This window comes from Chelonoidis abingdonii, chromosome 15, assembly GCF_003597395.2.
Source record: "Chelonoidis abingdonii isolate Lonesome George chromosome 15, CheloAbing_2.0, whole genome shotgun sequence".
Lineage (NCBI taxonomy): Eukaryota > Metazoa > Chordata > Testudines > Testudinidae > Chelonoidis > Chelonoidis abingdonii.
The window spans coordinates 29,153,038-29,169,076 of record NC_133783.1 but is presented as its reverse complement, the minus strand read 5'-3'; the positions used below and the strand labels follow the sequence as shown (position 1 = coordinate 29,169,076).

The window sequence follows — 16,039 nt, the reverse complement described above, 5'->3', positions numbered from 1 at the left end:
TCTACAGATTTAGATTATCAATGGAAATATTTTTCATTGCCTTGTGTGTGCACAGTGAAATCCAAGTTTACCAACATTTACCAATAAAATTCAAATCCTTCCAAGCCTATTTTAACAAAATTCTGTTAAATGTTGTATATGCTGTTAATAATTATACATAATTTTAACAACTCACAAAACATCATGTGGATTTTATTATCATAGTATAAAATGGCATCATCTGTATGTTTAAATTCATGTTATGCACATGCTGCAGGAACACAGCATTTGTCATAATGATCCATTAACTCTGGTAGTAACTTGTATCTTTTGGCTTCAGCAGGAGGTAAAAACAAAGTTGCACATGGCTAAGGCTAAGATTTTGTCATGGATATTTTCAGTAAAAGTCACGGACAGGTCATGGGCAATAGAGAAAAGTTCACGGAAGCCCGTGACCTGTCCCTGACTTATACTAAAAATATCCATGACAAAATGGAGAGCTGCTGGGCAGCTGCAGGGCTGGCTGGGAGCTCTTCCCCGGCGACCACCACCCATGGGGCCTTGGAGCTCCAGAGTTCCCCTCCACCACCTGCAGTAGCTGGGAGCTGCAGGGGGGCCAAGCCAGGAGCGACAGGAGCCCCCTGCAGCAACTTGGAGCCCCCTACTCCCTCGCCGTCCGGGAGCCGCAGGGTACCACTTACCGCCCATGGCAGCTGGGAACTGCGGGGGTCCTCCTGCTGCCCACAGCAGCTGGGGATTATAGGGTCTCCATCGCTTGTGGTGGCTGGGACCTGCAGGGTACCCCCATTGCTCACGGCAGCTTGGAGGCCCCCAGTGCCTCTGGCTGAAGTTGCAGGAGGTGGCAGGACCCTGCAGTTCCCAGCTGCCCCAGGCTGAAGTCATGGAGACCTTTGGAAGTCACAGATTCTGTGACTTCTGTAACCAAATTTTAGCCTTCTACATGGCCAGTGGGGTTGGAAAATACTCCTAATATGCAGGAAGCATGAAGATCACTTTCCCATGGCACCAGTTTTGGACTGATATAGCATCTTAGAAACACTTACCACCCTCAGCCTATGTATTAAATCCCTACTAGCCTATATAGTGTTTTGTTAAGGGCATCCTTTAACATTGTTATCCTTTAGCATAGTTATCTACGTTGCATTTATTTGTCCACCAATGTATATCCCTTTAAAATATCACAAAGCTATTTGAACCAATTTTTGAAACTGAATTTCACACATACTTTATGTAAACATATATTTCCATGTCAGTTCTAAATTCTGTTACCTGTCACTTTTCAATGCTCTAGATATAGCATTATAGACAAGAAGCAGTTAGCGATTGTTTCATCTTAACTAGACCATTAATTACTGGGAATATATCTGTCAGATCTACCCTTATTCTTGCTCACTCCAAATTGAGCCTATCCAAGTTTCTTTTTCAGTCCTCATGTAAAACTTTAAATTCAAAGAAATATAACAAATTTGAATCTTACTTTTGGCCACGGAACTTCTGTACAGAACATACTCATTTTTAAATACATTGATATTTTCTTACATAGCATGTGTCCTATAAAAATATTCACACCTTAAACATACAATAACTTACTTAAAATCTATGCATAACTACATAATATTTCACAATATTACATGTTTACAAACAAATTTTAAGTATTTTAAATATCCCTAGATGACTGTACATCAGAGAAATACATACCTCTTGTTGAAGGTACAGAAACTTGTGTACAATGTCTCATTACTCAAGGTCTTGCTACTGAAAATACTATTCCCATATATTTCTTTGAAGGCTGTTTAATGTAACTTCAAAATTAATTTACAAAAACCTCTGTATTAAATCATTTCAAAACACATGCGTAGTAGCTTTTGAACAAAATTCTGCAATTTTTTCTACCTTTCCAAACCATATGCAGGCTGTTTCTCAATTATAAATGATAATCATTCATTTTTGATGTGATGCATAATTTGTGCTGAAAATGTCATCCTGTGTTTGAATATACTGATAAAATATTTCTTTCAACATATCAAACCCTAATCTTCCCTTAAATAATGTGGATTAATTCTGCATTCCATATAACTCTTAGCCTCTGCAGTAATCTCTCATAATTACCAATTAAAAACTACATCTATTAGAAACTTTTTTAGATATTAGTGGAGTATTACCATTTTTCCATTTTATTTATTACTGAATTGAAGCTCTTTGTTTATTTCACAAAACTGCAATCAAATAATATTTAAAGGACAAATCCCGATCTACTGCACAAAGCTCAGGTAACAGACTTTCCACCTGGGCTCTCCATGGGAGTTGGAAGGTGCAGAATCTTATCATCATCAGGAGCTGTAGTACTATCTGATGCCCATGTGTACCTCCTAGGCAATGATTTTATCCAGTGGATCCACACAGTGACAAACACACTGGCCATACACCGGCCTCTCCAGCAACAGAGAAAGACATCAAGGATCATAGTGCCCTGGACTGTCCTCAGCATAGCTTTGTTACATTTATCAAAAATACACAATAGCTTCATTATGCCCTTTTCTTCATAAAGTTCCAAAGAGGATGGATATTGTTTGGTATATTGATACTTGTCCAAATTTATCATGCATAGAGGACCTAACAGTCTAAAGATGTGCACATAAGTTAGAAAAGGCTCTTTGAGAACATAGATCGTACAACACTTCCGTTTGCTAGCTCTATAAAATGCTTTTTTTCTGTAGGATAGTGAAAATTTAACTGTCAAGATGGGTCTGAATCTGCCACTGGTGTTGGATTAATATTCCCCCCGAGATGGGGCTAGATTGTGACTTTAGGCACAGCCCTACGTGGTACGTAAACTGCACTAACCTTGGAAAATATTGTCACTCAGAGAGACACAGCATGAAGTCACAGTGCTTTCCTTGCTTCTTCCTTGTTCTTGGGGGTAATAAGCCAGCAGTAAATTACTTCTCACACTATGTTGGCTCAGCTATTCTGGCTATTGAGCAAGGAGTCTAACTTTTTCTCATCCCTTCTCCACTTCCTTCTGGTAGGGAGGAAGCAAGTGAGTTAACCCCACTTACACCTATGCACCTGACCCAAAACCTGGGTAACCTACATTAAGGTGTAAGAGGGGATTTCTTACTCTCTTGTATGGGTTTGTCAGCCAAGTCACAATCTAGCCCAAAGTGAGCAACCTGTACCATCCATATTTAAGGGCATTTTGTTCACCTATCACTGTACTTTGACATGTATTTGTGCTTTTAAATGAGAGAGTATTTATTCCATCCTCTATCCAGTGCTGTTTGAAAAACGATTATATAAGCCTAGTACAAAAGTTAGTCAGAAAACAGAGGACCTGAGATCAGGACTGAGTCCAGCCCCTTGCTTCTTAGTCTGGCAGGACATGGGATCACACCTGAAACAGGATGCTTAGCCCATAAAGAAGAAGGCCTGCCTTAAATCTCTCTTTAATGCCTGAAGTCCAGACAAAACCATGCCCAGAACTCTTTGGCCGTAGAAAGGATTACCATGGCATCGACTTTGGAGATGGAAGGAAACATCCTGGAGAACTTCCTGAAGGATATAAAATGAAATATTAATAGCCCAGACTTTCTATTTTCCTGGGAGCACAGGATGAGAAATATTCTTACTTCTGTAATTTATCTCCTCTGATTTGTTGTATGAGATTTATTTTTAAAAGACAGACCTTTAACTTTCACCTTCTCCCCCTCCTCCCACTTCCTAAAGTCCACCTTTCTCAGGCCCCGATCCCATGAAGACCTATAACATCATATTAAGGGGGATTGACATGATTGAATTTCCAAAGAAGATTGCCAAAAATGCTGCTAATTTAATTAAAAAACTATGCAGGTAAATACTTTAAATACAATAACCTTTATCTTACGAGTAAAGAAATAAGTCCTTCTGAAAAAAACATTATTAAACAACTTTGTCACTCTTTTTATAGGGACAATCCATCAGAAAGATTAGGGAACTTGAAAAATGGAGTAAAAGATATCCAAAAGCACAAGTAAGTGTGTTTTACAACTATCAATTACTTTCATATGAAAAATTGTTCATTTCAGACACAAAACACTTTTCATAACAGTTCTCTTCTAACTTGTTCTTTGGATGTTAGGTTACTTTACATTTCCGTATGTCAGCAGTCTTTTCATATTTTGGAGTCTATTCTATCCTTCCTTATGTGGCATGTAGGGTGATATGTTGAGTGAAAGAGTTTTTTAACTTAAAATTTGCATCCAAAAGGCATTTTGCAATTTGGAAAACTAAGTCACCATCAATTTATTTTTAACACCCTTGTATATGCTACCAGTTTCTAGCCATCTTTTGCTTTTTAACTGTGCCTCTACCCCTGGGGTTAAGACTATAGTTTCTATTGATCCTATTCCATTGGCACTGATAGATGTTAGATGGGGTGGGATCTGAGTTACTACAGATAATTCTTTCCTGGGTGCTGGCTGGTGAGATTCTGTGGCCTATTTTGTGCAGGAGGTCTGACTGGATGATCATAATGGTCCGTTCTGACCTTAAGTCTATGAGTCTATGATAGTACAGAGCCTCTGATTAATATTTCACTTGCTCTTCTTGGTCTCAGTAGTTCACTGATGGGCACAGTCCCCACTCTGCTTGACATATAAATAACAGGCAAAACAGAGCATGGAGTGCCCAGCACCTATTGGAGGAAAAGATTTTGCTTTTTCACTCTGCCCTGTGGACATGGTATGAGTCCTTCACTGCTTCCTCCTTGCTCCAGGAGGGTAGCCCCATAGACTGTTCTCCGCCACTTCCCCCCCGCATCAGTTTAACTGTGCTGGCCAGTATTTCAGGTGGTGGAGCCAAGACTCTACCCACTCTCTGCTTAACTGTTTGAGCAACCCCTTACTCCTATGCAACCTGACCCAAGATCTGTGGAGGCCACACGAAGGCATGGGGGCAGTGCTGTGCTACTTTCCCTTATAATCTGTGCAGGCCTGCAGCCTGAGCTACAGTCTGGCTCAGAGGATCTGAATAAAGAACCTTGGGAGTGTGGGACCAACAAAGACCCTGCAGGAGGTAAGAAGCAGCTGTCAGGACACCTGTAGTAAAGACTGGCTAGGTCACACCCTTAGCAGTCAGGAGGATGTCAGATAGTGCAATTTTCAAGTCATGTGTAACTTACGCCACCCTTTATATCACCATGAGATTTCTGCACATATTTCGGTCTGAATAAAGAAAGAAAAACTTCAAAAATGTATTTCATAAAATCAACAGAAAAATGACTGTAAATCAGACGATCTGAAGAAAGTGCCTACAGAAATTAAAAATCTGATTTAAGCTATTTGAGTCATGTTTTGTGTGTTACAGTGATATTTGAGCTGTATATCTAACATCTTGATTTGTCCTAACATTATCTCCTTTCTAGATGGTTTGAGGGCTTTAACTGGGAAGGGTTAAGAAAAGGTACATTGACACCTCCTATAGTACCAAGCGTAAGTACACTTCTTACTTCTGTCCTTGCCAGTCAATCAGGAATGGTTTGCTTTGTACCATTTGTGTAAAGTTCCAGTATGCCTATACCTTAGTAAAGGTAATGGTAGCTTGCAGCAAAACTTGTCTGAAGATACTTGCCAAAGACCAGTAAAAAAAATAGATCACTTATGACAGATTCTCTTTTATTAACGCAAATACATTTTGTCTTGAGGCTGAGTCTTCATCAGGAGGCCCTGTGATGAAATGTTCTTTCCAGCAGCTGAAGTGGTGTGAACCTGTCACTACTGAGTTCTTGCTCTTTGCCTTTTCTCCTTGATTTTTGATCTCTCCACATTTCCTCTGTTTTTCACCTCCTCTCTCTGTTCTTTTTTCCTTTCTTTTTCTTCTTCTCTTCGGCTTTCCTCTATGCACTATTTCCCCTTCCATCACTCTTTGTGCCTCTTTTCCTTTTTTCAGCCATCATATACCATGTGAAGAACTTGTAGACAAGTCAGTTACAGTTAACTGGGAAAGGACTAGTTAGTTTCCTTTTGCAGCAGAGCTCTTAAGCCAGGGGCGGGCAAACTTTTGGGCCTGAGGGCTGCATCGGGTTTTGTAAATTGTATGGAGGGCCGGTTAGGGGACGGGGTCATGGCCCAGCCCCCACCTCCTATCTGCCCCTCCTCGACTCCTGCCCCATCCAACTTCCCCGTTCCCTGACAGCCCCTCTGGGACCCCTGCCCCATCCACACACCCCTTCTCCCTGTCCTGATTGTCCCCAGATCCCCACCACCCCTCGTCTCATTCCTGACCACACCCCCGGTACCTCTGCCCCATCCAACCCTCCTTCTTCCTGACTGCCCCCCGCCCCAGACCCTTAGCTCCTACTCCCCAACCCCTATCCACACACCCCTGCTCCCTGCCCCCTTACTGTGCTGCCTGGAGCACCGGTGACTGGTGGCACTACAGCCGTGCTGCCGCTGCCGCCATGCAGCACAGAGCACCTGGTCAGGCCGGGCTCTGTAGCTGTGCTACCCCAGGAGCTCACAGCCCCGCCACTCAAAGCATTGCGCCAGCAGCACAGTGAGTGAGCTGAGGCTGCGAGCAAGGTGGAACAGCAAGGGAGGGGCCAGGGGCAAGCCTCAGGGGCCAGGCAGGATGGTCCCATGGGCCGGATGTGGCCAGCAGGCCGTATTTTGCCCACCCATTTTAGGCTGATGCCTTTCTGGGAGCTTTTTACCCACAGAGCCTGAAGGGAAGCTGAATATTCAATTTAATCTTTTTCCCATTGTTCATCTTCAGCAACATCAGCATCAGAGTGAAATTTAACAATCTTATTTAATTGCACTTTGCTACTCACTTCACCCATAGAGTTGGGCAGCACAGGTACATCAGTAGATGTCATGATTCATTGTACTGGGCTGTATGACCTTACTTCAGTCCCAAGTTGTTCCTTCTTTTAACTGTCATAGAGCAGAAGAGTCCTGTGCCCTTCCCCCTCTGTATGAGATGTGGAAGATGCAATCACTCAGTGGCTGAAAGGATTCTGTACCCAAAACAAAAAGTTCAGAGTAAGAGGCACTGCCAGTATGGTTTAAAATAATATTTGCAAACATAAGAATCAGGACCGGCGCTAGGGTTTTGAGCGCCCTAGGCAGACGGCAATTTCGCCGCCCTGCGCGCTGGTCCAGCGGCTCCAGTGGAGCTGCTGCAGTGGTGCCTGCAGGCGGTCCACTGGAGCCACGCGAGCAGCCGACCGTCCACAGGCACCACTGCGGCAGCTCCACGGGAGCTGCCTGCCGCCCCCTCCGGCGGTGCCCTGACCCAGGGTTAGAGTGCCTCCGTGGCAGCCAGCAGCCTGGGGTTTCCCTGGGCCAGGGGACCCCTTGGGCTGCCGCGACGGCGCCCTGACCCAGGGGACACCCTGGGCTGCCAGCAGCTCAGACTCCCTCTCTGTCTTAGCAGCAGGGCTGCTCAACCATTTAAAAAAATTGGGGGGCGCTTTTTGGCACCCCCAAATCTCGGCGCCCTAGGTAACCACCTAGTTCGCCTAAATGGTTGCACCGGCCCTGATAAGAATGGCCCTATTGTGTCAGACCAAAGGTCCATCTAGCCTAGCATCCTGTCTTCCGACAGTGGCCAATGACAGTTGCCCCAGAGGGAATGAACAGAACAGGTAATCCTCAAGTGATCCATCTCCTGTTGCCCATTCCCAGCTTCTAGGAAGCAGAGGCTAGGGACACCTTCCCTGCCCATCCTGGCTAATAGCCACTGATGGTCCTATTCTCCTTTAATTTATCTAGTTCTTTTTTGAACCCTGTGTTCTGTTTGTTTACTTCTTCAAGACAGTAACAGATATTAAAACTGATTCTTCTTTTTAAAATATCTGCTGTTCATTCCGTTTGTTAACTTTTTCTCAGTTTAGCCAATGAAAAGAAACTGGTCAATTTCTATTTATTTAATATTTGGGCTTATGTGCAGTACTAGCAGAATGCTGCAATGTTTAGGTGGAAACACAAGGCAGTGTTTGTGCTTTAAAATGTTTCTATTGGATTTTTAATAGAAATATTTCTATAGTTGTTTTGTAAATATTTGCTTATATATATTTGTGCTAAATCTGACTTGACAATGTCTCTTTAACAGTTACTAGTAGCACTGCAAGCCAGCTCACTGTAGATATGATACTAGATGACAGGGCTAGTTTGTGTTCAACACTTAAAGCAGGTAGTCCCTGTAAGGGAGTGGACTCACCCCTGAGGCACCACCTGCTGTTTGTCCATGGGAATTAGCTCTTCCACAGTCCTGCAGTGCCCCTTGCAGGCTGGTGATCCACCTTACCGCTGGCCCGTGTCCCTCCCAGGGCCCTGATGCCCCTTTCTCTGGGTTGCTGCCCCCCTGGCAGTACCCCCAGACTCTGGGTCTCCCCACCCAGGGGAACCTCCAACCACTAACCCAACCTCGCCTCAGTGTAAGGCTAATGCCAGTCACCATCGAGCCACACCCCCTGGGGCAGACTGCAGAATATACCACTCATCAGAGGCAAGGTTGGGTTGGACCTGCTGCCTCTCTCTCTAGCTAGGCTGCTCCTTTGCAGCTCTGGTACTGGTCTTAGGCTCTCAGCTAGGTCCACAGCCTGGGGGTTTTCCCAGGCCAGAGCTCCCCAGCTCCTCTAGCCTTTCCTCCAACCCTGCTCCACTCCCAGTACCCTACTCAGCTCTCTAGCAGCCAAGCCCTTCTCTCCCTACAAGCAGAGGGAGAATCCTGAGCTTCTGGCTGCCCTGGCCACCTTATAAGGCCCAGTTAGTCTGTTTGGGGCGTGGCCCCTGCTGCAGCCACTTTCCCCAGTCAGCCAGGATTTTGCTCCCAGCTCCAGCCCTCTGCAAGGCTTTTCCAACCCCTTCAGGGCTGGAGCGGGTGCTCACCCTGCTACAGTCCCCATGAAAGATTGTTGCTAACAAAAATTTTTACTGTACCGTAAAACAATGCATTCCACAGTCTTCAATTAAACTGTTCACATATCTTTCAAAAGAGTTTGACATATGTTTTTTTAAGGATCACAATTCATTCCAAGATATATTAAGGAGCTAATAAGTATTGATGCAAATGAGGAGCACTTACTAATTTTGGGCTGAACCCTTTGATCCAGTTAAGATGTCTATGTGCCATCCAATAACAGCTCCTTTCAAGAGGACATTATGCCATCCAGAGCTCAACTATATCCCTTATGTTGTAGTCCTTAGATTGTGGCAGTGCATCCTCCAGATGCTACACTTCAAATAGGGTTGCCAATATTGGTTGAACGTATTCCTGGAGATTTCTTCGCATGACAGAATCTGTAATTAAAGATTGATCTTTAATTCCTGGAAACTCCAGACCAATCCTGGGGGGTTGGCAACATTAACTTTATATCAACCTGGAAATTGATGCTGGTGCAAAATGTGGCAGTCTGCTTAGCAATCCATCTTTTGGGAGCACAGTGTCTTGGGATCTGTATTGGTTACCTCTTATTTTCCAGGCAGAGTACAAGTATTGGCTTTGCTTTAGAAATAGCTTGGAACTTGCCCTATTGAGAGACAACCCCTCTCCCCATCAGTTGATATACTTAAAATGGCTCTCCTTTCCTATTAAAAAGGGGAGCTGTCATTGTGAACTTCTTTGGTGGGCCCTCTGTGGTTTAAAATTGGCCTGTCTGTTGGCATACAGGGCATGCTGCTAGGTCCATCTTTTTTACACTAGATTTTTGTATAGGAGGAGAATGATGATAACTGGTATTTGTGGGAAGTGGTTAGACACTGTTGATATGCTTTGATTTTGTGTGTGTGATGGAGTACTCTGGGGGGTCTTATCTGATGTTACATCTTTGGTTATTTTCTTGATCTGAGGAAACCACTGGATTTTCTTTGCACAACCATAGTTTTTTAATTACATTAAATGCACACAAAGATCAGCATAGTCATTTTTAATTTTTGTTATACATTTTTTAAAAAACCTTAAATAAATACCCTAGCATTGACAATATTGCCAAGGGACAAATGTATTTGCTCTCCCTTTTCTTTGAAAGCTTTTACTAGTCATATTTAGCTAGCGAGTTTTCCCACAGATAAAATGTTTTAGGTTAGTGAATGATGTTGAAAAAGCATTGTTTTGAGAAAAGAAATATGGTCTTTCTAAAGGTCCCAAATAGAGATTTTCTTAAAATCAAAAGCAACTGATGCAAACACATTAACTGTTCATTTGACAGGTTGCATCTCCGACGGACACAAGCAATTTTGACAGTTTCCCTGAGGACAATGATGAACCGCCACCTGATGACAACTCAGGATGGGATATAGACTTTTAATGTATTTCTCTTACCTGCTTCTGCCTTGCTGAAGACAGCTTCCTGAGACATGGCTGCCAGCAAAACTGAAGGAATTGGGGAGGATTAGTGCTCGGGGTCACCATGATGCCTTGATTGATGCTGCTACAGTAACTACAGTGGCATTAGGACTTATTGCTTAGATGACAATAGTGCTCTTCACATGTTTTATGTTTGAACTTATAATAGCAGTTGACATGGTGGTCCTGAAGCAAGCCTTTTCACCAGTAAAGAAATATGTTTTCTATCACTGCAATTATCTTGCTATGCTCTAATTATAATTTGAAAGATAATAGTGTAAGATACACTTAAAGCCAGTATTTTACAGTTAGAATTATCAGTAGGATCAAATAGTAACTTATTACGTACTATAGTTATCTATGGTACAGAATGTGGGGTACTCCCACACTTCAAAGTGAGTTTGTAGGGTCTTTTATTGCAGGCCAGTGTGAATACAAAAGGAGGACCACAAAACTATAGGTCAATGAGTTCATGTCAAAGCAGTGCTAAAAGTTGTCTTTTTTTCAAGCAGTATTCATGAGAAGACTGAATGTTACCTTTCCTTTTTCTTTCTGACAGATTTTTTAAAATGATACAACAAAAGCACAACTGCTACAGATTCTGTTGAGAACTGTGGCAGGTATGGGTCGGTTTTCACATACAACTCAGAACATGATGTAACTAACATCTTTTTTTTTCCTTTTGGTACAATAAATATTTGCATGGAAAAAATCATAATTATTCATTCTACATATTAAGAAACTGTGCTTAAATAACAGTCCTAGAAATAGAATGACAACAACCAACTGGTCTTATTAATTATTAGAAATAAAGACGGATCTTAAAATAACCCGTAGCTTTTAGAACCCCAGAAGGAAAATCTCAGACCCATAACATACTGTATAGGTGCTATGTACGTCTTTCATCTGTGAATATAAATGTTCAGCAGTCAATAAGCATTTCAGAGATATGTAGCAAGAGACATCATCTTTAGTGATGCTCTAAAAACAGAGAATCCTTTAAGACTCCACATTTGCATCTTCTCTGCTTTTACTCCACAGTATTTGGGAGCCATCATAGTGTTCTTACTTTTCCTGCTTCTTTAAAAATATATCAATACCGAGGCAGTTTGCAGATGACCGGCTTTATTTTTTTAATCGGTATACTTCAAAATGTAACTAAACCAATGTTTTCGGTTACACCACAGTATTATAACAATGAATACTAATACTCTGCCTGGAACAATGGATGGGATTCTGATGGCACACCATATAAATGGAAAACTAATGTGAGAGCAACACAGGTCTACTGTATTTGTGTGAGATCTGCTGGCACATATATCTGCAGTACACAGACACTTCAGTGATTATCCTGAGGTGCTGCAATGGCTACACCACAAACTGCTATAAAAAAGAGAGGGGAAAAGGATACTATAGGCCTGAATTCTTTTCTCACTTCAACTACTTTTACATCACTGTAACTCCAGGACATCAGTGGAGTCATTCCTGATTTACAATGATGTGAGAAAAAAAATCAAACCTCGTTTGCCAACTAATCAGAGATGTGTTAGACTGAATGTAAGTTTACCCCCTTACACTTATAAGAGGTATTAGTTTTCAGAACTTGCAATAGATTTTACCAGGGCCTCATTATATTAATTGGAGCAGCATATGATGCCACATCTGATTATACGATGTTATATAGAGTCAAAATATGTGACTTAATTTGTTGTGGTCCATCACATCATATATATATTGAAGCCATTAAAAGATCAACATTTCCCACGTTTGGTACCACACAGTTATCATGGATATCTACTGTTCTAAATTTACAGGAAGACTATGGTAATCTCAAATAACATTGTGCGGTAACAGTGTCAGAAGATGTTACTTTTTTGTGGTGACCACTGTATGCATCCTAATATATTAGCATATTAATGGCATACATGATTTTTCAAAGCATGGGACTCTAGGATCTGATCTTATCCTATTGAAATCAATAGGAGTTTCACTAGTGACTTCAACAGGAGCAGGCCCCTAATTAAGATTTTGTGGCATTTTTGTCTTTACCCTTAAATACAGGAGAAGCAAATAGTAGGGGATTTATCAATAATAGAATGCCTACTGTGAATACATTTTAGCAGCTTTTCATATTCATAAGGACATATATTGGTTTAACAGAGCATTTTAAAGATAACATTGTCAAATAAATAGAATAATAAATATACCAACATCATGTCTACAATTTGCCAGCAGACTAGAAAGCCTCACTTACCACAGTTCCCTTTAATTAATCTATTTCATTTATTTTTACAGTTACATATAGTCAGATGAGGCAATATCAGCAGCACAACATAACTGCAAATTACTTCTGCTGTTTATTAATCATGTGTGGCATTGCATTAAGATTTGTACACTTTGAAGCAATCATAAAAATAATAATAATTACATCTACCAGGAACTACTTGTATGCAACAAGTATACCATGTACTTAATTTTAAACATTTAACTTAGGGATTTAAAATGCTGTCTGAAAGCAGACACTAGATACTAGGGCTATAACAGTCTCACAGTCATCTTAGTAAAAAAAAAAAAAAAAAGTATTCACCTTATTTCTGCATTAAAGCTGGATCCCTCCACCCCCATTGTCTGACATGGAGTGATGTGGCTACATTGGACAGTGAAACTTGTTTAATTTGTTAACTGACTTTCTTGTTATACATAAGAACATGAAGAACAAGAGTTTATCATCTGTCTCAATTCTAAATAGTTATTATAGTATGAGTACTTCGGATTCAACTATCAATTACAATAAACTGAAGAATTGCCAAGAGAAAAGAGCATCACAATATTTTTTGGGTGAACTGAAAACATTACAGGAAGAATGTTTCAAAATGAGCTTGTTATCAATTACTTTTGTTTGTTCCTATCAGTTTTGTCCTTGTGCCACATACAATAATATCTGAATCCTATGGCATGCAGTGTATTAATACAAATTTATTTTTATATAAATCTTCACTCAACTTTCATCTTCTTTACCACGTATATTTTAAATAATTTATCATATGTATGTGAATAACCCCTTCATTTATAATTAATATATTTGATTTACATATATACATTCATATAAATTGATTGCCTCAGTATTTCCACTTGTCTCTTTTTCTTTATGCTTCCTTTATCATATATGAAAAGATGATGTATTTACATAAGGAGAAATCAGCTACCATATTTAAAACAAGCGTGTTAGCATTGGGTTCATACGATACAGATGATCTGTAGCTCATCATATTGCTGCATTATTCATTAAAAAACTCTTATTTAACAATAGGACCATAAGCAAATATTTATGTAAATAGATATTTTCGTGTTGATATTTTGTGGTACTCATATAACTTTTTATTTGGAGTTCCATGGCATTATTACTTCATTTTTCTTATTTGTAATGTAATGTTTTAGATCAAAGTAGACTTGAATTAATGTCATAATTGTCAGTATTATTGAACTTTGTCAACTGTACTCTTATTCATCTGTTCCATAGTTTAGAACATGACCTAGCTATTTGGCATTGTTGCAAGTGCCTTAAATTCATGGCATCCTATAAAAATACAAATTTGGTGTTATGCTGCATGACAAAGACAAACACACCTCAGAATGTTGTCCTTTCTTAGCTTGCTGCGTTTTACAGTTCTTTCTGCTAACAATTTATAAGCCTTTATTATATAATATTGATGAATTACAGAAATGATGAAGTTGTTCTCTTATTTCTGTTAAATGTACCAGAGCTGTGAATCTGTTAATGAGATACAGCGTCATTTCTGTGAAATGTATAAATGTACGTGCAGGTCAAATTAATATATGACATACTATCAGTCTGTATACAGGTATTCCTGTTTTGCTAAGCTGTGCAGATTTAAAAAACTATAGTGCAGTAAAGTTCTAACATATCATATTTTATAAACTCCATTACAAATGTTCCACACAGACAAATGATTAGCAATTAACTGTAATTTACACCAAACAAAATCGCATCTCAACCTGAAACCAATGACTACAAAATAAATATCTTGTTGCACCACTCAACAAAACAGGATCAGTGCTTTATCTGAGCTCTTGTATATGCAAATCATTTCTGAGGCAAGCTCTCAACACACCTAGAAAGCTAAATATTCAAAGTATGTTATTAGTTCTCTTCTTCCGTAACTGTCTACTACATAAACAGACATAGCACTGAGACTTTGGCAATTTCTCAGATGTTTCAGGCTTTACTAGCAAAGGGAAATTTCATTCAGAGTTGCCTACCATACTTATTCCAATGTATGCTGTTTTTACACTGGTTGTTTCTTTTGTATACTTATGGCTATAATTCTTTGGTTTTCTTCTTACAATGGATTCTACATGAAAGAGTTTTTTGTTTGTCAAAATACGTCTGTCATCAAATGGTCACTGACCAGTTGCACTCTTTTGATGTAGATTTAAGAACTTTTTTTCATAAACTTAACTGCTTTTGTTTTGCTCTGTATTTTCCCTGCAGCTGTAATTGCTGAGTGCCTGTTGTATACTTTATAGAGTTGAAATAAAATAATTACTTTTGAACATTGTTTTGATGTATTCTGCAATGTGAGATTTCTAGTTTTGTACAAGTTGTGGTTCAAATCAGAATCTAATAATTTATTATATTTTATGATGATACGTGCTGACACATGATCTAACAATTGTTAGAAAGTACTTCTAGACTGAGTACTCTTAAAGCATTAATGCAGTCATATCCTTATCTAAAATAGATACAAGGTGACCATGCTGAAGAGGTGAGATGTCCATGGCGACTTAAGTGTGATGTTTCATTTGAATATCACAGATATGGCAGATGGCATACCTGAATGTATTTATGGTACCATCTATTAATGTGTGTGTACAATTATAAAAGTAGAGGTAAATAACTCTTTTACAACCTCTAATATATATGTCTCTCTGTCTACATAAATATATGTTACATGCATACTGAAAACAAATATACTTCCAAAAGAAATAAACTGAATCCCAAAGGATACTGTTTGGCCATAAATAGTATATGTTCTACGAAAATGAAAATAGATTGATGACGATAAAACAAAAAGTAGTCTGTTATGGCTATCCCTTAAAGTTCATGTCTAGAGATAGTGATTGATCAGCCATGGACAATATGCTAGGAAAATGTGAATTACTTCAAACCTAGCCACAGACAATGATGTAACGTAGGTCTCAGCTTTGTAATTAGAATGCCACATGACTTCTGCAATGCTGAGGCAGGGGTGCTGGAACTAGGGGTTTTGGAGATGCAACAGCATCCTCAAAACCCCCAAAAACCATCTTGAAGTTGTTTCCATCATATACAGGATTTACAGTTTTGTTCAATGGCTTTCAGCACCCCTACTATAGAAATTGTTCCAATGCTACTGTGCTCAGGATATGAGGAGTTACTGCCTGATCCCATCATCTCAGTAGTAAATGTGGATCTTGTAAAATAGCAAGATTAGGGCCTCAATTCGTGTGCTAAAAGCTCAGTGTGTACAATAGCTGGCCTTCTCTATTGAGCAAGTCATTTATGCATCTGCGTTAATCCCACTGAAATAAAAGTCAAGCATATGCTTAAATGCTTTGCAGCAAATATTGAAGAAAGTGAAATAAAAATCCAAGTAAGAGAAGCTATCCTTGAGCCCCCCAGTAAGGAATGCCCACCTTGAAACTTGATATA

The 16,039-nt window shown here is 40.0% G+C and overlaps 1 protein-coding gene across 3 annotated transcripts in view; it reads left to right on the top strand.

Annotated features, from left to right (window-relative positions):
- Nucleotides 1–14,901, top strand: part of PRKG1 (protein kinase cGMP-dependent 1) — a 952,768-nt gene extending 937,867 nt beyond the window's left edge. For all 3 annotated transcript variants that reach the window (XM_075072659.1, XM_075072658.1, XM_075072660.1), the window contains 4 exons: nucleotides 3,727–3,849; nucleotides 3,947–4,009; nucleotides 5,402–5,468; nucleotides 10,190–14,901. In XM_075072659.1, the coding sequence (XP_074928760.1) occupies nucleotides 3,727–3,849; nucleotides 3,947–4,009; nucleotides 5,402–5,468; nucleotides 10,190–10,288 (352 nt within the window). In that variant the 3' untranslated portion in view covers nucleotides 10,289–14,901. The remainder of the gene's footprint in view (nucleotides 1–3,726; nucleotides 3,850–3,946; nucleotides 4,010–5,401; nucleotides 5,469–10,189) is intronic.
- The last annotated feature ends 1,138 nt before the right edge of the window (nucleotides 14,902–16,039 follow it).